At 40.8% G+C, this 25,541-nt stretch overlaps 1 protein-coding gene across 2 annotated transcripts in view; it reads left to right on the top strand.

Annotated features, from left to right (window-relative positions):
- Positions 1 to 25,541, top strand: part of Ift88 (intraflagellar transport 88) — a 94,609-nt gene that overhangs the window by 3,421 nt on the left and 65,647 nt on the right. For both annotated transcript variants that reach the window (XM_013349242.2, XM_005355431.3), the window contains exons 2-14: positions 861 to 956; positions 1,713 to 1,775; positions 3,332 to 3,388; positions 4,401 to 4,454; positions 5,895 to 5,958; positions 7,074 to 7,143; positions 11,843 to 11,933; positions 13,082 to 13,186; positions 14,637 to 14,739; positions 15,923 to 16,037; positions 17,718 to 17,949; positions 21,079 to 21,149; positions 25,351 to 25,437. In XM_013349242.2, coding sequence (XP_013204696.1) covers positions 867 to 956; positions 1,713 to 1,775; positions 3,332 to 3,388; positions 4,401 to 4,454; positions 5,895 to 5,958; positions 7,074 to 7,143; positions 11,843 to 11,933; positions 13,082 to 13,186; positions 14,637 to 14,739; positions 15,923 to 16,037; positions 17,718 to 17,949; positions 21,079 to 21,149; positions 25,351 to 25,437 — 1,202 coding nt within the window. In that variant the 5' untranslated portion in view covers positions 861 to 866. The remainder of the gene's footprint in view (positions 1 to 860; positions 957 to 1,712; positions 1,776 to 3,331; positions 3,389 to 4,400; positions 4,455 to 5,894; positions 5,959 to 7,073; positions 7,144 to 11,842; positions 11,934 to 13,081; positions 13,187 to 14,636; positions 14,740 to 15,922; positions 16,038 to 17,717; positions 17,950 to 21,078; positions 21,150 to 25,350; positions 25,438 to 25,541) is intronic.

The following is a 25,541-nucleotide window of genomic DNA, read 5'->3' as shown; positions in this document are numbered from 1 at the left end:
TTTTTTTTTTATTTTGATATAAAATTTCAAAGAACTGAAGCCGGCTGGTAGTGGCGCATGCCTTGCTAAAGGACAGGCTCCAAAGCTACAGAGAAACCCTGTCTCAAGAAACCAATAAATAAATAAATAAATAAATAAAATTGCTATAAACATTCTTACATTAATATTTTGGCACACACTTTTTCATTTTCATCACAAAATTATTCTAGAGTAGACTTTCTAGGCCATAGAAGGTTAATAGTATGAAGCCGCAGACATTTTGCACAGTCATAATATCTTATGCTCCCACTCATGATGGACAGGTATTCTGGTTGCCTCCATCCTTGCTGACCTGTGTGTTGTTGGTCTTTATAGTTAGCACTAATGCTAGGGATATAATAATTTTTGCCTTATATTTTAATTGATTATTGCATTTTTTCTGTGCTTGATTTCTTTTTGTTGTTGTTGTTTGTTTGTTTTTTTCGAGACAGGGTTTCTCTGTAGCTTTGGAGCCTGTCCTGGAACTAGCTCTCGTAGACCAGGTTGGTCTCATACTCAGAGATCCGCCTGCCTCTGCCTCCCGAGTGCTGGGATTAAAGGCGTGCGCCACCACCACTCAGCCTCTGTACTTGATTTTAACCTCTCTCGTTGCCTGTTACTTGCATAGAAGATGTGGAACAAATATAGGGGGTAGTAGATGTGTGTTTTGACAGTTTAGGGAATTTGGAAAAAAACATGCTGTAAAATATAAATGAATTTAACTGAGCTAAGAATTGTTTCTTAGTCTGGGTGTGGCTTGTGAGGCTATGGGCTCAGTTCGTAGCGTCTGGAAAGTGAATTCTTATACCAGGCACGCTTTTATACTGCTGATTTTTCAATAGGCACAGATGATGGAAAATGTGCACCTGGCGCCAGAAACAGATGAGGACGATCTTTATTCTGGTTTTAATGACTACAATCCAGCCTATGATACTGAGGTAAAAACATTTTTTATATTGGTCTTTTGTTAGCCAATTCAGCTGGTTCATGAGGATTTGGGGTGTAATTGATTGTTACTTTTTATGTGCTTCAGATTAAGTAAAGTATTAAAAGTAGGAAAGTATTTCATGAAGAACCTCATAATTCCTACCATGACAGTGGCTGCAGCAGAAGGGACGATCATGAGAAAGAAAGCTCCTGTAACTGAACCAGGGTAGCTGTGCCTTTGGACTCTTCAGCGCTAACTATCGCAGAAGTGAAAGACTCAAATAACTCAGAGATACCTAAGCTTTGATTGGTTTATGTGTATGAGTGTTGCCTGCATGTATTTATGTGCACCGTGTGTATGCCTGGTGCCTGCAAAGGTCAGAAGAGGACATCAGCTCCTCTAGAACTGAGCCATGGTGGTGGGAACCAAATGCAGGTCCTTCACAAGAGCAGCAAGTGCTCTTAATCAGTGAGCCATCTCTCCAGCCTCAGTTTGTTTTGCTGTTCCAGTCTCTACTCTCTAATTTGGATGTGTTGACATACAAGGTTGTCTCGTGGCCCCCAAGGACCATAAGGCTGTGAATGCAGCTCAGCTGATAGAGTGCTTGCCTGGCATGCACAAGGCCCTGAGTTCAGTCTCCAGCATTAGCTGCAAGAATCTTAGTGAAAACCACCTGTGTGATAAGATGAATTATAAAGGGTCTTGGATATAAATCAGAAGAGTTTAAATTTTGTCATGTTTACTTGAATTTGTCTTTTTATTTTAGGAGTTGGAGAATGATACCGGTTTTCAGCAAGCGGTGAGAACCAGTCATGGCAGAAGACCTCCAGTAAGCAACTTAAAAATAAAGCTATAGAAATCGTGATAAAATTCACCATCGTAATCATTTACACGTACTCTTGTGCAACCCAGTAGTGCTAAGTTTGCTAATGCTGTCGTGAGACAGCGCTTCAGAATGGCCTCCTTGCAGACAAGACTCCTGCCCATTAAATAACGCCCCTGGCCAGCTTTTCCTTCCCCAGCACTCATAGCTCCACTCAGGTCTTTGTTTCTACACCCTGGTGGAGTCTGCAGTATTAGCGTGTTGGGTGTGGCACACCACTTTACTTGGTAAATGGATCACCAGTATAGTCTCTGTTGATCTCTTTTAGATCCGTGATTTGCAAAGTTTTCCCCCCATTCTGTGGGCTATTTTCATGTTGATTATATTCTCTGGTACCGAAAGGCTTTTGGCTCGATGCAGTGCCATTTGTCTGCCTTATTGTTTATGCTTTGGTGTCATGTCCTAGAAATCATCGCCGAGGCTAAGGCTGTAAACTTTCTTCTATATTTTTTCCCAGAAAATTTGTAGATTTTGCTCTTTAATATATTTTGAATTAATTTTATGTGTGTGGTGTAAGATAAAGGCTCAAGTTCTTTTTTTAAAAAAATATTTATTATGTATACAGTATTCTGCATGCATGTATGCCTACAGGCCAGAAGAGGGCACCAGATCTCATTACAGATTGTTGTGAGCCACCATGTGGTTGCTGGGAATTGCCTTTAAACAAACATTTTTGTCTCTGCCTTTTTTAGTTGTTCTTAGTAGAAAGACATGGTAAAACAGTCCCGAATAGCAAGAAATAGAATTCTTTTTTGAACGATAATCAGTTATGTCCAGCGACTAACCTGCTGAGGACACTTTGACATGCTCCCTTTTGATCCTAGCTCCAATTGCATGATGTGATATTTGTATCCTTTGTATTCAGTCTCCATTTGGTCTCAAAGATAGTAAATATAGTGAGGGAGAAAAGGGATTCCAATCCCGTAGACTCCAGAGCCTGCATCTGTTGTTGGGGTCTGTGGCTGCAGTACCACAACATGCATGCATGTAGTATGTAGCATGCATTGAATGAGTGGTGGATGCAAGCATAGAATCTGAACTTACTTGTTAGGATCTCAGATCACCCCAAAGTCCCTTTCCTTTAAAATGAAGACCGAGTCTCCTTCTAGCTCATTCAGTACCTAAACTCCCTAGTATTTAAGCAATCATTCTAAGTATGACTTTTCTCTCTCTTTCTCTCTCTTTGAGGTTGTAATTATATTTTCTCCCTTCCTTCTCTCCAAACCCTTCCATATACCCCTTCCCACACTCCTTTTAATTCATGGGCTCTTTTTTCATTGTTATTACGTGTGTGTGTGTGTGTGTGTGTATTCTTAAATATAATCTGCTCAGTCCATATAATGTTATTTGTATGTATGATCATTTGGCATCAGACCGCTGGTTGGTGTGCTCTTCCCTGGGGGAGGGCCACCAAATAAAACATTTCTTTAGCACTGAGTCTGCATTTTCGAGTACATAGTCTGATCTGAGTACTGCTGACAATGCCCCTTTTCCTCCCCAAGGTAACTGCTAAAATACCAAGCACAGCAGTCAGCAGACCCTTAGCCACTGGATATGGGGTAGGTTCTTATGGAAAATATTAAGATGCTTCTTAAAATATATGTAAGTTCATATGCAAGAATTGTAAATAGTTTGGGCTTTGTCAAGTCATGTCCCAGATATATAGTTACACATATTAAAAAGTCTAATTTGAGTAATAGCTTTGAATATTTTGGTAAGTTTGATTTTTGCACAATTGTATTTTATTGCCCTTTTCAATTTGTTGACCTTGTTTGTTATTGATTTCTGTTTCTTACATAATATAACCGACTCTTGTACACATTCCATTCATGAGTTCTACATGAAGCTAGGTATTATATAAACATAACAGTGTTTATGAGAACTTAACCAATGATAAGATGAAATTCAAGAAAACGTTTCAGGGATGTATGTCTGGGTTTTATCTTCTCTACTGTTTGGGGAAAATAGTCCTAAACTCCCTAGGAGTAGTAATCCTTTTAATCTTGTTTAACTTACCTAAGTATGTTCTGACTTACACAAAATAAGAAAGAATGGTAGAAAAATGCAAGACTGAAGTGGAGAAGCTTTTTAAAATATTTATGATCACGTACTCTAAGGTCAGCAAAATGGCTTCACAGCCCAGAGGCCCAGAGCGTTTGCCTTCACAGCATGCCTTACAGAGGTAGGAAAGCAGCTTCCTACAGGAAGTATGAGGATGGAGTTACATTTGGTCTTGGTTCACAGTAAGAGGCAGTGAAGGCCAGTTTTGCAGATCAAATCGTCTTTGTCACAAGTGTCCATGCAGTGGTGTTTGTAATACAAAAGCAGCCACAGGCAGTGTGTAAATGGGTGGGGCTTTGCTGTAGTCCAGTAAACCCTGTTCACAAGGGAGAAGGTGGGCGATTGTTTGCTGACCCCTGTTTAAGAGTTTTACAAATTGATTCCACACTATTAATGGCAGATGGGAAAAAACTGTGTTTAGGGTAGATAGCGAGAAATGCCTGCAGTTTGATTTGTAAAGTTCTAGGCAGCTGTTTAGGACTTGGTTTAACTTGCTCTTTTGTTTATTAGTCTAAGACATCCCTGGCATCATCAATGGGAAGACCAATGACAGGGACTATTCAGGTATGTCTGCCTTGTGGTTTATTTTGTGACTTAGACTTTATCCCCAAAGTTTTTCCTCTTCTTGTATTTTAACAATTCTAACAAGGATGTTACTTATATAGTATCACCTTTACACTGTGGGGTAACATTTGGGCTGCCTTGAATCTTCAGAAGCATGCTTTCTTGGGATTGGTACACTTCAGTGTCAAGTGAGAGCCTGGTGGAGTGACATAGACCGATGCTTTGCTATTCTGGAGTATCTGGAACTCGTTCTCCTGTGCTACCCTGTACAACAGTTTCTGTGGACTCTCTTGTAGCGTATGGGAGATCAGCCAGAAGCACAGGAGCAGCTGACAGATAAGCTAGTTAGTTCTTTTATAGCCAAGAGGAGACTAGCTGGGTTGTTAGAGCCCGTGGACCCCAACATTAGATAACTATTTTCCCTAACTGGACTGGTACGGAGTCTCAAGGAATAATCAGACACAGCTTACATGGTCATTACAGAAGGGCATCTCAGGCTTCTTCTCTCCTCAAGATCTCCCCGTGTTTATTATCCAAACAACTTTTATACCAAAACATAAACTGAGCAGGAAAATATACCAGACCTGTCCTCCAGGTAACCAGGTGAATGGCGTTTTGTCACGTTCTCATCTACCTGTCTGCTGTGTATGCTAGCTGTCATGTAGGCTTGAATAAGCGTCTCTATAATGCATCTTCCAAATTACAGGGCATTTCTTAGTTTTGTGCCATTTGTTTCCTATTGCTGGAGCAAGTTTGTAGCTTGGACTGACATGTTTATATTAATAGATCACAGTGTCCTGAGGCTAGAACATGTCTCACTTGACTAAAGTCAAGGTGCTGGCAAAGCTGTGTCCTGTCTGGAGTTAATAAAGGCTTCCTCTGCCTTCTAGCAGCTAAAAAAAAAAAAAAAACAAAGAAAGGAGCAACAACATCCTGACCCCTTGTTAAGCAGAGACAGCCTCTCTGCAGGGCTAGTGACCACCTCAGATCGGGCCTATGGCTTTAGCGCCTGGCTGCCACACCATATAGAAATATGGGCCTACACTGGGTCGAGGCATTGAAATTTTAGAGGGGAGCGACAAAGCAACAGGGTTGCTGCACGGGGATGCAGAAGTAAGGCTTGAGGAGCAGGTTCCTAAAAATCAGGGCTAAAGGGGCTGGAGAGATTAACAGTTAAGAGCACTGGCTCCTCTTCCAGAGGATCTAGGTTCAATTCCCAGCACCCGCATGGCATTTCCACAACTGTCTATAACTTCAGTTCCAGAGGACCCGGAGCCCTCACAGACATAGATGCAAGCAAAACAACAATTTACAGAAAAAAATGTTATAAATAAATCATTTATTAAAAACCAGGACTAAAGTAGGCTGTGCATTATGTGCAGAGCTGTCCATAAATATAGTTCTTATTCATAAGTTTTAAATGATTCTTGTTCTTTGAAGGATGGAGTTGCTCGACCCATGACAGCAGTGAGAGCAGCTGGCTTTTCCAAGTCAGCTTTGAGAGGTTGGTTCATTTCCTTAGCACCTGTCCCCATCGATGTATGTGCATATCACTTCCATTTTAAATAAGATCAAACATGCCATTGATTACAAGATGCACCATGATTTTAGGTACCGTTGAGAAAGAAAGGGGTAAGCTGACTGTGGTGGTTCATACCTGTAACCCCAGCACTTGGACACTAACGGTGTCCTCATGGTCTCTAGCCTGGACTACATGTGCAAAGCCTGCTCAAACAGATGACCAAGAGGAAAGGACTGGTGACATTGTCCTGTAGCTCACTTGGGGTAGTAGTTACACCACTATAATTTGTCAAAATGTGTTGAAGTATGCACCTAATATATGGTTTGTATAAGTTAAATTTGATCTTAAAAATGAAAGGTGGAAATATCCTTTAAATATATAGGTTAAATAATTAAAAATAAAACCAACAAAAAAAATGGTGTTTATCATACCAGTAAGAAAACTTAGAAAGTTAATCCCGGGTTATACCTTACATACTTGATAATTTAGAATTCACACTAGAAATACAGACCTATGAAGGGAAAAAGTAAATACAGAGAGAGCAATCTATTTTTGTTTTTGTTTGTTAATCTGTAAGTTCTGTTTATCATTTCATGTGCATTAAAAATCTTAACAGGCTGGCAGTGGTCCATACCTTTAATCCCAGAACTCAGGAGGCAGAGGCAAGAAGCTCTCTGTGAGTTCGAGGCCAGCCTGATCTCCAAGAGGTAGTTCTAGGATAGCTAGGACTGTTATATAGAGAAATCCTGCCTCAAAAACAAAAACTTAACAGTTTCCATAAAAATATTTTTGTGTGTTCGAGGCCAGCCTGGTCTACAAGAGCTAGTTCCAGGACAGGAACCAAAAGCTATGGAGAAACCCTGTCTCAAAAACCAAAAAAAAAATTATATATATATATATGTGTGTGTGTGTGTGTGTGTGTGTGTGTATGTGAGTGTGTGTATGTATATATATGTATATACATATATATATATTTGTGTGTGTGATAAAGTATTTTGCCTGTTGAGCTTATACCATATAATAAATAAATTTATTGTGTACAAGAGTCTCTTCAACTTTGCTGGATCATAATTTTAAACTCTTGAATTGTGTCTCAGGCTCTGCGTTTGATCCCCTCGGCCAGTCCAGGGGCCCTGCTCCTCCTTTGGAAGCCAAAAATGAAGATAGGTACGTAAGGCCTTCTGCTGCTGCTGCTCCTGTTGCTGCATGCTTTTCTTTTCTAGGTAGATAATTTAAGCTTGTGTGAGCAGCGTGCTGGTGAGACTCCATTCCCAACTCTTGAACTTAGCAGAGAAATAAAAATCTAGGAATAGACATGTGAAATCGTGTGATTTCGCTGGACTGTTAGTTGATTGAAGTTGTGATCTAACTTTCACGAGTCGGAATTCTCTTGAAGGCCAAAAAGGATTATAAATGATACGCTTTTTTTAAAAGGGTATTTTTCAAAGAAAATTTAAGAGAAAAATAGCGAGCTAGTTTGCCATATTATTACTGAGCGGTTTCATTTTGTATATGTGTGTGGTGCTGGCGTCAACCCAGGATTTGATTGCTCTACATGTGCTTTATCGCCAAGCCACAGCCTTAGCCTGACTGCGTTTTCTAGAGAATTAACTCTTCATACTTATCTAGACAGAAACCTGAAAGCTTCAGGCTTCATCCTGTGTGCACTCACGCTGCCTATGGCCCTTGATGCACACCCTGCACATGAAGAGCTGCTGGCAGTTAGTGAGTTTCCTGCGTGCAGGCACTGAGGAGCTTCACACATGAAAATAAAGCAGTTGCTGTCACAGGTTGAGAGAAGGAGTGCAAGCCCAGGGACTTCACCTGCTGGGGCTGATGAAGGCTGTGGCTGAGACAAACTCAGTTTGTCAGGTTCTGGGGTGCACGTTGTTAGTTACTGTGTGTGAGAGTGCGAGTGTGCACCCACGTGTGTGTGTGTGTGTGTGTATGTGTGTGTGTGTATGAGAGAGAGAGAGAGAGTGATTGGTTGGCTTTGTGATGCTGAAGGTTCAGCCCAGAACCTAATACATGCCAGCGAGCACCCTACTACACTGCATCCCCAGTCCCTCCTATTGTTTAAAATTGTAATTCTTAAACACAGCACTTAGGGCTATTGTGTATGTTATATAAGTACCCTTTTGACTAACCTCTATAGATGACCAGTTTATTTTATATTCAGGCTAGTGAGGGGAAAGGCGTTACTGAAGTAGTAATGTAATTTAGACTGTTTTTTACTGCTCACAAAGAATAGAAATCTGGAAACACGCACATAATTAGAGCATTTATTGTGTTACACAGTGTGAGTTCTGGAGGAAGGGCCGTTCTGGTGTGGCTGATTTTACTGCTCAATAACATCAGTGCTTGTTTGGCTTTTCCTCCACCCTTTTGGCTTTTCCCAAGAGCCTGCTTATCCGTACGATGCCCAGAGAGTGGAGAGAGCTCAGAATAACATGTAATTGAGAAGTTGAGCAGCTGAAAGCTGAAGATTTCAGTCCCTTTCAACAAAGCTAAGAGCTTGGCAGCTCTCTCTACCACAGACTCTTGTGCCTTTGTTTCTCATGGACCTCGGATGCATCACACACAGGCTTAGGGATGAGCCAACTGCTGGGAGGGAGAGGGGGGTGCTCTACACTAGCTTGGGATCTGTACTGGCTAGCAGGCGCTTGTCAGATACCTAACAGTGTCTACGTATCCATTTTATTTCATTAGTATTTTTTAGGGCATAAGTTACTTTGAGTGTCTTCTTAAAATTCTCTTACAGATTTTTAACTACAATTTTTTATTAATGTTTTTGGTTTAATATCAAATCTATAAATAACATTTAAAAACATTTATTGTAGCATATGCCTTTAACTCCAGCACTGAGGAGGCAGAGGCAGGTGAATCTTTGTGTTCAAGGCCAGCCTGGTCTTACAGAATGAGTTGCAAGACAGCCAGGGCTTGTAGAAATAGGAGCGGCGGGCTGCGTCCCGGCACCCGGCCGCCCACATGGCTAGCTCTACCCGAAATAATTACACGGACACTGTGTTCATTTAATCACCGCTTGGCCCTTTAGCTCTAGCCCTTACTGGCTAATTCTGATATCCCGATCAACCCATCTCTAATAATCTGTGAGCACCGGTCTTAGTGAGCACCGGTCTTACTGGGAGTGTATCTTCCCAGGAGAGGGGAGCATGGCGTCTCTCTGAGGCATCTGCTCCCGAGAGCAGAGCTGTGGAGTCTGACCTCACTTCCTCTTCCGCCCAGCATTCTGCTCCTCTCCCTCCTGTTTTAACCTATCAGGGCAAGCAGCTTCTTTATTTAATTAACCAATGACCTTCCTCCATCAAGGGCTACACAGAGAAATCCTTTCTGAAAAATCAAAAAAACAAAACAAAAACATTTATTGGAGTGTTTCAGACAAGTTGAGTATATATAGACTTCACTGTAAACCTATAAACTTTTAAATTTCTTTTTATTTTAAATATGCAAGTGTTTTGTCTGCATTTGTGTCTGTCTACCACTTGCAAACCTGCTGTCCACAGAGGCCATAAAAAGACATCAAATCCCCTAGAACTGGTTTTACAGATACTTGTAAGCTATCCTGTGGGTGCTGGGAATTGAACCCTGGTCTTCTGGAAGAGCAGTTAATGCTCTTAGCCACTGAGCCATCTCTCCAGTCCTTCACTATTTTTTAATAAAAGTTTCCATGTTATGCTGTTGTTCAATTTGAATTTTAAAGCTCGTTATAGACTACTAACATGCATAGTTTTAGTGTCCCACAGAATAGGAGTCTATAGATAAAACTGTACTGTACTGTATTCTTTTAAAAAGTCCATTTGTAGTGAATTAAGAGAGCTATCTACTTGATTGTAGGTGGATTTTTCTTTGGGCTGCTAGCTCACAAAAAAATGACATGGAGACTTATTATTAATTATAAAAGATCCTAAGCGTGTAGCATAGACTTGTCCCACTAGCTCTTATAACTTACACTAACCCATTGCTATTCATCCACACACTGCCACGTGACTCATGTCTTTACCTCTCCTCTGCATGTTTTGCTCCCTCTACATCAGGCTGGCAATAACTTCTTTCTTCTTCCCAGAGCTCTCTCTGTCCAGAAGTCCCAGCTATACCTAGCCATTGGCTGTTTAACTTTTTATTAAACCATTTAGTGACATATCTTTACACAGTGTAATCAAATATCAAATATCTTGCAGCACTTGGATGTAACTTCAGTGGGATTTTATTTAGGTATCAGTGTAAATATAGAGAGTTATACTATTTTCCTGGAAGAAAGTGGTAACGAATCAACAGTAACATTATTTTCTTTCTTTTTTTTAAATAATTATTTATTTATTATGCATACAATATTCTGTCTGTGTGTATGTCTGCAGGCCAGAAGAGGGCACCAGACCTCATTACATCTGTCTGCATATATGCCTACAGACCAGAAGAGGGCACCAGACCTCATTACATCTGGTTGTGAGCCACCATGTGGTTGCCGGGCATTGAACTCAGGACCTTTGGAAGAGCAGGCAATGCTCTTAGCCACTGAGCCAACTCTCCAGCCCCAGTAACATTATTTTCAAATGTGACTGCTTTGGCAATTGTTTTTAATTGTGTGTGTGTTACTAGAAATTGAATAGGACCTTGCACATGCCCAGCAATTGAATTGTTCTACAACTGAGCTGTATCTACAGGTCCAGGATAATTTGTACTTAGTAAAATCAAGGCTTTTTAAAATTAATACAATATTTTTATTCTTTGAGAATTGCATACATGCATACAATGTATTCTGATCATATATACTTCCTCACTCTTCCACTCTTCCACATTTCTAAACCACCTTTCAACAACTTAATATCTTTTAAATATTTTTTATAATCCCCTGCTGCATAGATATGAGCCATTTATTAGAACATGGTCGACCTATCAGTGACCACACCCAAAAGAAACCTCGATGGCTGTTTGGGATTTTGTTTGTTTGTTTGCCTAGTGTTTTTGAGACAGGATCTCAACTATGTAGCCTTGTCTGGCATGGAATGCTTTATGTGCACCACGGGGGCCTCTAAGTCATAGATCTGCCTTCCTCTGCTGCCCAAAGGAATGTGCTACCACAGGGCCCAGGAGCCAGGTTTTTTTTTTTTTTTTTTTTTTGGTTTTTTCGAGACAGGGTTTCTCTGTGGCTTTGGAGCCTGTCCTGGAACTAGCTCTGTAAGACCAGGCTAGTCGAACTCACAGAGATCCGCCTGCCTCTGCCTCCCGAGTGCTGGGATTAAAGGCGTGCACCACCATCGCCCGGCTCAGGTTTTTAAACTATTTAATCTCATTAGACATTTTCTTTATACCATTCTTAAGTTTATAAATAATCTTAAATCTCTTTTATGAGCTTTCGTTTTCCTAGCCACAGGGGAAGTTTTCATTTTTTCATAGGATCTAAAAAACAAAGCCACTTCTTTCTGGAGCAGCGATGTAGTGTGCCTGCCTGGTCCAGATCCTGCCTCTATTACTTGCTAACTTTGTGCTCTTGAGCAAAATTTTCTCTATCTTTCATTGAAATATAATTGCAGTTCTCACATTATGTGTTTTATGAGAAGTAATTGATGTTGTTAGGGTGGCACGTTTAGTTCAGTGTGTGATTATTACACCTGGTGCTAAATAAATGTTCATTTTACTTTCATGTTTATTATGAATAATTCACTAATGTAATTATTAAGCACAACAGTAGGGTTTTTTGTTTGTTTGTTTTGCAGTTCTGTGTATATCTTAATTTGAAATCTAGCTTTAAAGCTTAATGGCATTACTAGGCAATATCCAAAAGTAACTTGTGGTGTAGATTTTAGTGGTTGAGTGGTTTAAACGACACCCACTGTTTTCTCAACAGCCCAGAAGAAAAGATCAGACAGCTGGAGAAGAAAGTGAACGAGCTGGTAGAGGAGAGCTGTATCGCCAACAGCTCTGGGGACTTAAAGCTGGTGAGTTCATAAGCATGGCTTATGACATATGTGTTGATGTCTGTATCTACTTTTAAATACACACATATGTGTGCACATTTTCTATTTGCTATTGACTGGTTTTAGGCTTTGACTAAGGCAATTATTTTGAGAATTTTGCTTTACAAATTTGGATACTACAATTGGGTGATTTTACAGTTTTTGATATTGTTTTTTCAAAGATTAATTAATATTTTATGTTTAGGAATGTTTTGCCTGTATGTGTATATGTAAATCACATGTGTGAAGTGCCTGTAGAGGCCAGAAAAAATGTGTTAGATCCCCTGGAACATGAGTTACAGATTGTTGGAACTGCCATGTGGGTGCTGGGAACGAAACCCTAGTCCTGTGCAAAAGCAGCAAGTGCTCTTAACCCCTGAGCCATCTGTCTAGCCCAACACTGACACTGGTCTTTTTAAAGTAGAAACATTCTGTGTAGTACTTCTGAAACTCAGCTACCATGACTCCTGACACACACTGTGGGCTGTAGAGGACTATTTCCCCTTTTCACTGAGACTGGAGCCAAGAGTCGCCTAGAACTCATGATCCTCCTGCCTGTACGTTTTCATCTTCTGAGTGCTACCACGCCCAGTTTCCTGAGTTCTGTCTTCTCATCGAAACCTCACCGGCTTTTTTTTCTAAGTAATACCTTTCAGGATTTCACCTGCTTTTTAATGTGCAGATTAAATGCATTAGTGATTAATTCCCAAATTACCAATAATGCATTAAGAAATAAAAGCCCTTCCTTCCCCTTTAGAGTCGTTTAACCAAGATCACGTTCAGATTGGAATTCTCTGCTTCACATTCCCTGTGTCTTCTGTCCATCTTCTCTGACTGTTGTATGAGTCTGAATCTGGGAGGGAAAAAGAATTACATAGGCGTAATCAAGTCCAAAAAGTAGCAGGAAAGAGTGGCACAATGTTAACTTGCAATAAATACACCCTTTTCCAGCAAAGCAGTTCTATATTTCAGAACACCATTTTAACAATATTCCGGGGAATTTTGTATGAGGCTACAAAGGGGCATTCGGAAATCTGAGGTGGAATATGAATTCAGTCACGCATCGTATAAATGCATGAATATTGATGAAAGCATCAGCCTGTCTTAACCAAGTATAAATCTGATCTCAGGCCTTAGAAAAGGCAAAAGATGCAGGAAGAAAAGAGAGAGTCCTGGTGAGGCAACGAGAGCAAGTCACGACTCCAGAAAATATCAACTTGGATTTAACGTACTCCGTAAGTATCGGTGTGCCTAGTGAGTACTATATGTTTACCAGGGTCTCTCCATTCCAAGTCTCCATTTTTGTCTGTTTTGTTTTTTGTTTTTTTCTTCAGTGATAAGGATCAAACCCAGAGCATTGTATATGCCTGTTCAGTATTCTGTCACATCCATCCCTAGTCCTCTTGTTGCATGTAGAAAAAAGATTTTTCACCAAATCATAAAATTTGTTCAGACTTATGGGGTGCTGTCTTAGTACCTTTCTATTGCTAAAGCAATAGACCATGACACAACCATGAATACTGCATCCTCATAAGAAGAAGGAGCCATGCCAACCAAATGGAGCATTTCTCTCATTAAGAGTTCTTTTGTTTACCTGGGCAGTGATGGTGCACGCCTTTAATCCCAGCACTCAGGAGGCAGAGGCAGGTGGATTTCTATGAGTTCGAGCCCAGCCTGATCTATAGAGTGAGTTCCAGGACAGGCAGAGCTATTGCACAGAGAAACCCTATCTTGGGGCGGGGGGAGTGGGGGATTTCTTTTGTTAATTAGTTATTCAGTTGTTTTTATTAGTGATGGAAATTGAACCTAGGGTCTCATGCGTGCTGCGTAAGTGCCTCACCATGAGCTGAGTTCCCAGGCTTCAATTGTAAGCCCATGTTCTTATGCCTCAATTTTTCAGACATTCTTAATATTTGTGCTACACCAGGGTTATCTTAATGAGGTGCTGATGTTAATTTTGAGCCAGTAAATATGTGAATCTAGTAGGAAAATCAATGCCTTTCTTTAGTTTCTAACAAAATGTCTAACACTGAAAATATTCTGCCTTGATATTTATTTACACTGCTGTTTAAAAGAGTGGATTTTTAGTGGACTGAGTCTTATATGTCAAATAAGTAAAAAAGAAACATCTGAAATGTTAAAAATATTAGATATAGGTCCACGCCTTTAATCCCACCATTCAGGAGGCTGAAGCAGGCAGATCTCTGTGAGCTGGAGACAGCTTAGTCTACATAGATAGTTTCGGCCAGCCTGGGCTACATAGTGAGACCCTGTCTCAGAAAAAAGTTTTGTTATACAAATCCTTCTCTGATATGCTTTAGAGTTTAAGCTATTTCTATATAATTTTTCATTTCTACTTGTAAGGAGAACTAAATAATCCTTTTCTTGATTATTTCTTTTTCTACCAGTACTATTAGCAAAGCACATTTATTCTTTGTGGGTCTTCCTAAAATCACTGATGGTTAAGCACTACTCAAATTAAAATAAGAATACAAAGAAAATTAAGTGATGTTTAGAGGTCAGCACCCCATCATCTGCGTTCTGTTTACTTGTAACACAAGGCAGGTTTGTGCTTGATGATATCTTGAGACAGCTCTGTTCAAGTGTTTTAACCTCTAGAAAGACTGCAGTTGAACGGGGCCAAGGATGGTCATCATGTGGCTTTTTACAGTGTTTCTTTCCTAGGTTCTCTTCAACCTGGCCAGTCAGTATTCAGCCAATGAAATGTATGCAGAAGCACTGAACACATACCAAGTGATAGTGAAAAATAAGATGTTTAGCAATGCAGGTAGGTGTATATAACCAACATTTCACAGATACTTAGTTCTTTTGTAGTGTTAATTTCATTTCCTCACTTTATTTTCTTATAATAAAAGGATTCATGCTTTAAGTAAATTGTTATTTATGATGTGGTGTCCTGCTTAAAGATACTATGTGTGAAAAAACATACATGTATAGGAATAAATGCAGTTGACATGAAATAAACTGCCTAGTACTAAACACAAGACATATTCCAAGCTGGGCAAGGTGATGCTTGCTTTTAATCCCAGCCCTGGTGAGGCAGAGGCAGGTGGATCTCTTGAGTTCAAGGCTACCTGATCTGCATAAGGAGCTCCAGGACAACCAGGGCTACATAGTGAGACCCTGTGTCAAAACACAACCATGAATACTGCATCCTCATAAGAAGAAGGAGCCATGCCAACCAAATGGAATATTTCTCTCATTAAGTGACGGTGTTCCCATGATACAATTGTATATTTATATTGTGTAGTTTTTGTGACAATATTAAGGTTTATTAGAATATTATTTCCTTTAATAACATTAAAATTATGTGCCATTATAGAGTAATTTACAAATGTCTTGTATCCCTTTTTAAGTGTGTATAGTATGTGTGTATGTATATAAATATAAACACATGAATGTTATGGTGTATGTGTGGAGCCAGAAGACAGCTCGCAGGAATCTGTTCTTTTCTTCCACTCTGTCTTCCCAGATGGAATCAGCTCCTCAGGCTTGCACAGCCAGAGCTCTTCCCGTAGAACTCTCTACTGCCTTGTGTTTTTCTTAGCATAATGCACTTCAGTTTTGTAATGAAAACTGTTGTCTAACCATATTTTCAAGAAGTTCCATTTCTCCATACTTAAGTGTATGAATGTATGACAAGGGTGTACTGTTTTGATGTTAGAATTTTATGTCTAAAAGCTCTAACTGGGCCAGAACATTTACTCAATGGTAGACATACTTGTACCTATGGCTAATGACCTAAGTTTAATCTCCAGATCCTAGAAGTGGCAGGAGGGGACCAGCTTCCATGAGTTTTCCTCTGACCTGCACACACATACACACAATAAAAAGTATTTAAAGCATCCTAACTTGGAAAAAAAGCTTTAGAGAATATAAACTAAGATTATCTAAAATATCATAGGAAAAGTACAAACATGAGAATGTTTACCCTCATTTTTTTTAATTAGGGAGACTGAAAGTGAATATGGGAAATATTTATTTAAAGCAGAGGAATTACTCCAAAGCCATTAAGTTCTACCGAATGGCCTTAGATCAGATCCCAAGTGTCCATAAGGAAATGAGGTAAGTGTGGAGCCTGGTGACTGTAAAGCTCAAGTGTCTTCTCGGAAGCAAGCTGGCTTGTGGTTTGCTGTCACTGGACTGAAGGTTTCGAACTGTGTGTAGATGGGAGGTATGAATTCATGGTTCAGATGTGGCGTTTTGCTTTGTCCACTTGTGACCATTTGCATATCTCACATATTGGCAAATTAAATGTTAAAGGAATAGTACTTGATCAATAAAAATAAAACTAAGCTAACCATGCAGCTGTTAGGAACATCATATAGCTTCATGCCAGCACAGCCCTACAGCAGTCATGGCAGTAGAGTGGACCACAGCGCACACCTCCTAGTGTTTGAGAGCACTGTGGAGTGGAAAAGGTGGAGAAGTCAGGGTATCTTCTACTCCTCCAATATTCAAGAACAGAAATAGTATATTTATTGGCTTAGTTTTGCTTCTGTTGTGAATCATAATGTAAATATCTGATATGCAGAATATCTGTTATGAAAATCCTGCTTGGGGTGTGAGTAGTTGGGGTTGCTACTCACAGGTTGGGAACTACTGCTCCAGAAACACCTTTAACCTGGCAACCACCAAGAATTTGAGCATTTCTGGAAAATGTAATTTAGGGACATACATTACGTGCTTAATAGTAACTGAGGCAGTGGGTACTATAGTAATTTAGCCAAGGCAGTAACTACCGAGGATTTGAGGTAGATTGCATTCTAAACAAGAAGAATACCATGAATGAGTGATTCTGATCCAGTCAGCTAGTTATGAATCAGCAGTGGGGTTATGTTTGGATACACTTGTCAGTGTGGTGGGACCATCTCCACTAGAATGGCCCTAAGGGACTGACAGTGACAGGTACTGATGCGGATGCTGAGACATTAGAAATCTCATGCACTGGATATGTGAAATGGTACGGCTACTTTTCAAGACAGGCAGTGTCTTAAAAGGCCAACAGTTCTATTCCTGGGTATATACTTAAAAGAAATGAAAATTTACATTATTTCAAAGGCTTGAATGTGAATGTTCATAGTAGTAGTAATCGTAGTATCAAAAAAGTAGAAGTAGCCCATTTCCACCAAGCAGGCGTAGGTGAGAAAACATGGAAAGGCCAGGTGTTGTGGTCCACATCTCTTAATTCCAGTACTCTGAAGCAGAGGCGAACAGATCTCTGTGAATTTGAGGCCAGCTTGGTCTACATAAAATCCCAAGCCACCAAGGCAGCCAGGGCTACATAGTGAGACCCTGTTTCAAAAAATAAAGTGATGTATATCTATACTGTAGAGTTCTACTTAGTGATTTTTTTTTAAGAAGTGAAGCACTGATGCTCCAGTGTAGAGGAACCTCAGGATTGTGTCAGGGGTGGACCTGACACTTCATATGGTCTGTTTATAGGCAATAACTAGAAAAGGCAGAGAGACAGAATGTAGATTAGTGGTCCCCAGCGCTGACTGTGAGGACGGGGAACAACAGTTAGTAGCAGAGTTTCCTTTTCAGGTAATAGAAATGCTTAAATATGCACTTATTATCCCACACGTGTAAATATGGCTGCAATCATTAAATGTTGTGATCTGTCTGTTATACTATTTACAATTTAAAATAAATTTAAATTAAATTTAAAAAAAGAAAGACAAAGGGAAGTGCAACAACTAGAATGTCATATCAGTTCAGACTAACCCGTTTCTCCTTGTTTAGGATTAAAATAATGCAGAACATTGGGATTACATTCATAAAAACTGGTCAGTATTCCGATGCCATCAATTCATTCGAGCACATCATGAGTATGGCCCCGAATCTGAAGGCAGGCTTCAACCTGATTCTCAGTTGTTTTGCCATTGGAGACCGAGAAAAAATGAAGAAGGCATTCCAGAAGTTAATTGCTGTTCCGTTAGAAATTGATGAAGATGATAAGTACATCTCCCCGAGTGTGAGTATAAGAATGGCAGTCACTTGGCTCTTCTGCTGTCTGTCCATGGAAACAAGCAAATGGGAATGTCTTGAGTTTCCCAACAGGCAGTTCACATATTTCATTTGCTATTTATTTTGAGTTAAGACTGGGACTTAGGGTTAGAGGTTAGAGTTAAAACAGACCACACATGTGGGTGACAGCTGTGTAGCTTAGACTGTCTGTGGGGGCCCTCACAGTGGGATCAGGATGTGTCCCTGGTGCATGGGCTGCCTTTTGGAAACTCATTCCCCAGGAGGGGATGCCTCACCCAGCCTTGATGTAGGGGAGGAACTTGGTCCTACCTCAACTTGATACGCCACGCTTTGTGACTCCCCTGGGAGACCTGCCCCTTCTGAATGGTGAAAGAGTGGAAGGGGTCTGGTAGATAGGAGGTGGGGGAGGTAGCAGGAGGAAAGGAGGGAGGGGAAACTGTGACTGGTACATAAAATAAATGAAAAAAAATAATAAAAAATAAAATAAAGCCCCCCAAAAAGATTAGACTGCACAATTTTCGTCAAAGCTTTTAGAAAAATCATTAAAAATAAGATTTGACTTGACCATGTGACTGTGGAACTGCTTTTTTCCTGGTTAGTTTTTGTCAACTTGACACAACTAGGGACACCTGGGAAGGACCCTCAACTGAGGAATTGCTTCCATCAGGTTGACCTGTGATTGGGTCTGTCGGGCATTTTCTTGATGAAGGTTTGGGCTCAGATATCTGTGGGTGATGCCACCCCTGAGCAGGTGGTCCTGGGGTTGTTATAAGAAAAGAAGCTTTAATCCCAGCACTCGGGAGGCAGAGGCAGGCGGATCTCTGTGAGTTCGAGGCCAGCCTGGTCTACAAGAGCTAGTGCCAGGACAGGCTCCAAAGCTACAGAGAAACCCTGTCTCGAAAAACTAAAAAAAAGAAAAAAAAAGAAAAGAGGCTGAGCAGCCCATGAAGAGCAGGCCAGAAAGAGTACTCTTTGTAGTTTTTGCTTCTGTCCCTTGACACCAGGCTCCTGCCTGCCTGAGCGTCCTGCCCTGGATTCCACTGGTGATAAACTGAAAGCTACAAGCTAAATAATAACTCCCATATCATAAGGTTGTTTGGTTAGTGCTTTTATCAGATCACTAGGAAACAAACTAGAACAGTAGTACTGAGGAGTGAACCTCGTGATCTGCCACTGAGCTATACCCCTGTCCATCTGCCATGGAACCTAAATTCTTTTTTTGTTTGGTTATTTGGTTGGTTGGTTGGCTTTTGTTTTGTTTGACATAGGATCTCACTATCCCAACCTGGCCTCAAATTTGCTGTGTAGCTAAGGATGATTTTGAACTTCTGACACTCCTGACTTCACTTCCCAAATACTGTGATTAAAGGCATGTGCCACTTGTGCCCAGTCTTACATAGTCTTGGGATTGAACTCAGGGCTTCATGGATCACAGGCAAACATTATACCAACTGAACTATATCCTCTGGAAAGTCTTGTTCTTAAAGACTCAAAGGGATATTATATGGTGTTAAGTGAAGAGTTATGGGCCCATACACATGAGAAACTGGGAGAAAACACACCAAAATAGAAACAGTAGTTTCTGGGCAATTGGATGTTGTTGTTTCTTATTCTTTCTCTTCCCTCTTTTCTTCTTCCTCACCTCTTCTTCGTTTTTCTTAATACTTTGAAAACATTTTCCAGATTTTTATGCATAGATTGTTAGCATTCTATTACATTAAGTCAAACCATATGAAATTGCCTGTATTTGAAGGGCAAAGTGGTATATTTTTTCAGTTTAATAGAGTTGAACTTCATTGTTTATTTTTTGAGGGTCTCTTAAATTTGGCTGTCCTGAATCACATCCTGTAGTCTAGGCTGGCCTTGAAACTCTGAATCCTCCAGTCTCAACCTCTATAGTGCTTTAATTGCAGGCATAGTTCACCATACCCAACAGAAGATTTTCATATTCTCTCTCTGGATATGAATATAAACATGTGTGTTTATATTGGGTGTCTTCCTCAATAGCTCTCCACCTTATTTTTTGAGATAGTCTCAAAACCTGGAGCTTACTAATATAGGTAGACAGGCTAGACAGGCGCTCTCTCTCTCTCTCTCTCTGTCTCTCTGTCTCTCTTCCTCTCTCTCTCTGTCTGTGTGTATGTCTGTCTGTCTGTCTCTCTCTTTCCCTCTCTCCCTCCATCCCTTCCTCTTTCCTGGTAGTCGATTTTTCTTGATAAAATGTAAGGGTATTATTGTTCCTGGTAAAGAGAGTGTGGGCTATGAAGCCTGATACCTGGCTGCCACTCAGGACTTACTCCTCTTGCAGCTTAGTTCCTTTATATATAAAATGGAACAGTTGTAATAACCGGCCTTTTAGGATTGTGAGGGTTAAATGGCCAATGTATATAAAATGTTGAAAGTATACCTGGAACATAGTACTGGATAAACATGGATTTTTTATGCATTACTTTCATACTGAGAAAAATGGTGTGTGTTGTTTAAAAAAAATCAGTGTATGTTTAGGTGGTGCTGGCAATTAAAGCCACGCCTTCCACAGTTGGTACCATGCCACCCTCTTAGCCCCAACCTTGTCTTCATTCTCAATGGGGAGTTACATGGAATATCTAAGCAGTGGCTAACCATGAACACCATTGCATTTGAGTTTACAATCTATAGTATCACATATTTATATGAGCAACCCTAGCTTTGTGTATTTGATTTTATTTTTATTCTTCCTGGCCTGACCCTTTTATCTATTGCTCAGAATATATATTAGTTCCATGGAGTGTGATAGGCAATCATAAAAACAGAACAAAACCAAGTTCTGCTCTATGTAAGGACAGTAAGCTAATTTACACACCATTTTATTTTATTGTCATTATATTTGGGGGAGAGTTTTAAGACAGAGTTTCTCTGAATAGCCTCACTGTCCTGGAACTCACTCTGTAGACCAGGCTGGCCTCAAACTCACAGAGATCTGCCTGCCTCTGCCTCCCAAGTGTTGGGATTGGAGGCGTGTGCCACCACTGTCTGGCCATACACACCATTTATAAAACTAGTTGTTGGGGTATTGATTAGAAATCTGAAATTTTTAATTTTTATTCCTGACTTCCTTTCTATTTTCTTTTCCCAGGACGATCCCCATACTAACTTACTGATTGAAGCTATAAAAAATGACCATCTTAGGCAAATGGAACGTGAAAGGTAATATTTTGGCTGCAGTTTTTAGAAAACGACTGCCTTCTCACTGGTTCTTAGAAAGCTTGTCAGCTGCACCTGTCTCCTGGATGAGCTGTCACACCATCCTCTACTTTACGGATGCTTTTTCTGCTTGAGTTTCAGCCCTCCTACGGGCCCAGTTACCCTTATCAAGTTGGGTGTTAGCAGTAGAATGTTATGCCATGGCCCCTGCTCCACCTCTGGCGATGTCTCTAGCCTTTTCTTTGCTTTTTATTTTGAAGTAGGCTCACTAAGTTGCCTGATCTACCCTTGAGTTTACTCAGTAACTCGGGCTGGCTTTCAACTTGTGATCCTCTTGCCCTAAACTGGGATTACAAACCTGCTTCACCAGGGCTGGTCTTACGCAGCAGTTCTTAACCATTTCTCTGTTATTTCCTTTCCCCACATTTGGTACTATATTGCAATTTAGTTACCTTGATTTTTTTTTTGTCTTATGTATGTATGTCTTGCCTGCCAATTAAATATCAAGCTTGAAGAAACATAGGTATTTATTTTATTATTTCCTTTTGCTAATATGGACCACATCTGTTTTCTCTTTTTTATTTTTATCTTTCACACATGTGTGTATTAACCCCTTTAGCATCTTCTCAATAAGTCTTCCTCCTACTGTCATGTCATGTGTGTGTGTGTGTGTGTGTATGTGTGTGTGTGCGCGTGCGCGCGCTGTTTCTACTTCTAATACCAAAATAAGGGACTTTGCCACACCAAGATTGTTCAGCTCTCTGAACATCCAGTAGGTGTCCCGCAATTCACTTTTGATGTAGACTCCACAGTAGAAGGCTCAGGCCCGCCAGCCTCTTCATTCCCCCAGTATGGTCAGCAGCAATAAGCAGAGGCCTTCCGTTCTGACTGGCTTCCTATGAGACAGGTTTTTACCAACCCTCCTTAGGCTCTGTAATTTACAAGAAGAGCACAGAACTTGAAGAAACCCTTTATTTGCATGTGCCAATTTGTTGTAAAGGATCCAGCTGAGAAACAACCAGATAGGAAGGTGCATCGCATGTTTTGAGGGAGACGTATAGGTTCCCTTATCACCTCTGTGTATTCACCAACCCGATCCTCCCCAAACAAGGTTCTGCAGTGTAGACATGACTGATGGTATCACTGGCCATTGGTGATGGTCTCTATCTCCAGCTCCTGTCCTCTCTCTGGAGATTGGGATGTGTCCTAGTCAATGTTCTATCCTTGTGAAGAGACACTATGCCCAAGGCAACCCTTAGAAAGGAAAGCATTTAATTAGGGCTTCTTACAGTTTCAGAGGCTTAGTCCATTATCCTCATGTGGGGGAGCCTGGCAACAGGAATGTCAAATGTGGTGCTGGAGATACAGCTGAGAGCTAACCTGATCCACAAGGGGAGAGAGAGATAGCATGCCTGGGCCTTTGAAACCTCAAAGCCCACTCCCAGTGACTTGCTTCCTCTAACAAGACCACATCTTCTAATTCTTTCAACCCTTTCAGAGTTTCCCTGGTGATCAGCATTCAAATATATGAGCCTGTGAGAGCCATTCTTGTTCAAATCACCCCACAGGATGTAAGACTGAAAACCTGTTGGTTCTTCTGTCAACCCAGCTCCATTTTTACGTAATATATGCTGATTTCAATCTTGTTCCGTAAGAAAGGATGACCTTGAACCCTGGTTCTCCTGACCCAATCTCCCAAGTGCTCATATTTCTACCTTGAACCTTTTTAGGCACATTCGCCTCATTAGCATATCTCATGGTCAGCAAAAAGCAAACTTGTAGCATGGAGGAAATCCCAAAAGTTTTGGGGAGCTCTTTGCAACATACTTTTCTCTGTTATTTTGAGGGTTTTACTATCTTACCTTCTGCCTAGCACTGTGACTATAGGCACACACCATCCCACCAAATTTTGTTTCTTATTCTAATGCATTCCTTCACACACCTAGCCTCTATCAAGTGTAACTGAAAGGGTTAAGAGTTATTGAACATGTGATATTTTTATATACCAAGTATATCTCACAAGAGGTAGAGGACACTTAATGGTGGTAAAATAGATACAATGTAAAATATATCATCTTGAAATGTATTTACTTAGATTAGATATATAGCCCAGGTTGGGTTGGAGTCTTTGGTCCTCCTGCCTTCTAGGGTTGTATAGAACTACTATTCTACATTCTTTTTCTGTGATTTTCATTAGTGTAGGTACCTTCCTTATAAGTGGACTTAGATACTGGTTTCCTTTTTTAAGATGTATTTTTATTTATTTTTCTTTTATGTGGATCAGTGTTTACTTGCATGCGTATGTGTATACCACATACATGTCCAGTGCCAATAGAGCCAGAAAAGAGCATCAGATCCCCTGGAACTGGAGTTCCAGGCAGTTATGAGTCACGATGTGGGTGCTGGGAAGTGAACCAAGTCCTCTGGAAGGGAACCAGTGCTGTTTAACTACTCAGCCACGTCTCTAGCCCCTTGCTGTGTTTATAAATCCAAGAAAGATAGACAAAAATAAATGTCATTGATCACTAAAAATTGGTGCATCCACTTTGGAATATACCTTATCTTTTTCCAGTGATAGTGACAATGTGTGTACATAAAAATGGTGCATAAATACACACACTTACATACTTTCAAAAGTAACGTACACCTGGGCATGGTGACCCAGCCCACATCTTTAATGCCATCATTTAAGAGGTAAAGGCAGGTAGATCTCTGGAGATTGAGACCAGCCTGGTCTACATAGCGAGTTCTAGGTCATCCAGGACTACAGAGTACAGAGTGAAACCCTGTCTCAAAAACAAACACAGGCAATATGTTATGACTCTTGTTTTAATAACAGTTTCTTTTTGTGGGTTGTATGCATGTGTGGTTTGTGTGTGTGTGTGTGTGTGTGTGTGTGTGTGTGTGTGTGTGTGCCTGGACGTGCAAGCATAGAGGCCAAAAGTCAAACGTTGCAGTTCCTCCTCTGTCATGCCCCACCTTTGCTCACTGATCTGGAGTGACTGCTCAGTGAGCCCCCAGGATCCTCATCTCTCTGCATCCCAGTGCTAGAACTACAGGTGCACACCACCTGACTTTTATATGGGTGCTGGGGAACCCAGCTTAGGTCACCTTTGCCCACTAAGGTGCCTGCCCAGTCCCACACACCATTTCTTTAGTGGCTGTTTACCCTCACTTTCCTGTCCATAGGTAGGTTGTGTAAGGTAGCTGCAGAGCTGTCTGTGTTCCGTTGTTTCTTCACCTTGTCAGAAGGCGTCCTCAAGCAAGAGAAGAAGGGCACACTGGTGCCCAGGAGGCACTCATTAGCTGTCGTGTTTGCTAGTTGTTGTGAGTCTGACTTACAAGCTCCTCTGTACTGGGAGTGGCAGTGCTGGGATTAAACCAGGCTTAATGCCGGGTGGTGGTGGCGCACGCCTTTGATCCCAGCACTTGGGAGGCAGAGGCAGGCGGATCTCTGTGAGTTCGAGACCAGCCTGGTCTACAAGAGCTAGTTCCAGGACAGGCTCCAAAACCACAGAGAAACTCTGTCTCGAAAAACAAAATAAACAAACAAACAAACAAACAAACAAACCAGGCTTAGTCATGCAGGGCCAGTGCTCGAACACTTAAACTACAGCCCTCGCGCTTGTCTGGGGGACAGGGTTTTACTGTGTAATCCAGAGTGGCCTGTGACTGGCTGACCTCAAAGTCACCGTCCTCCTGCCTCCACTTCCCTTGTGCTAGGAATGTATGTACAACCACTCCTAGCCTTTTTTTGGTTTGTTTTCATTTTAGTTTTGTTTGGGGTGTTTTTTGCTTGTTTTTGTTTTTAAGAGATGGAGTATCTCAATGTAGTCCAGGCTGTCCTGGGAACTTGCTCTGTAGATCAGGCTAGCCTTGAACTCAGAGATCTACTTGCCTTTTTTTTTTTTTTTTTTTTTTTTGACCGCCCCAAGTGCTGGGATTAATTAAAGGTGTGTGCCACCACTGCCCAGCTAGAATTACCATTTTTTTTTTTTTTTTTTTTGCTTTCTCAGTGCCAGGTGACATGGCCTGCGCCCTCCTAACCTTTGTAAACACATTTCTCTCATGGCTGTCTGTCCTCTGGTTAGCTTCTGTGGTATGCTAGTTTTGATAGACAATCTTTATACTTACATTTTAAGAATTAAATATAACTTGCTTTCATGTCACATCTAAATATAACTTTTTTTGTTTGTATACATAGGAAAGCCATGGCAGAAAAATACATCATGACAGCTGCAAAACTCATCGCTCCTGTAATCGAAGCGTCTTTTGCTGTGGGTTATAACTGGTAAGGGTGAGATTCGATGTGACTGTGGATATGGTGTTTTGTCATTTATATTGGCGTTAGAAAGGTGAATACATGGCAGTCAGCATCAGTCAGTCCTGTCCATG

Source organism: Microtus ochrogaster, chromosome 17 (genome assembly GCF_000317375.1).
Source record: "Microtus ochrogaster isolate Prairie Vole_2 chromosome 17, MicOch1.0, whole genome shotgun sequence".
Classification (NCBI taxonomy): Eukaryota; Metazoa; Chordata; class Mammalia; order Rodentia; family Cricetidae; genus Microtus; species Microtus ochrogaster.
This window is presented reverse-complemented; position numbering and strand designations above follow the sequence as displayed.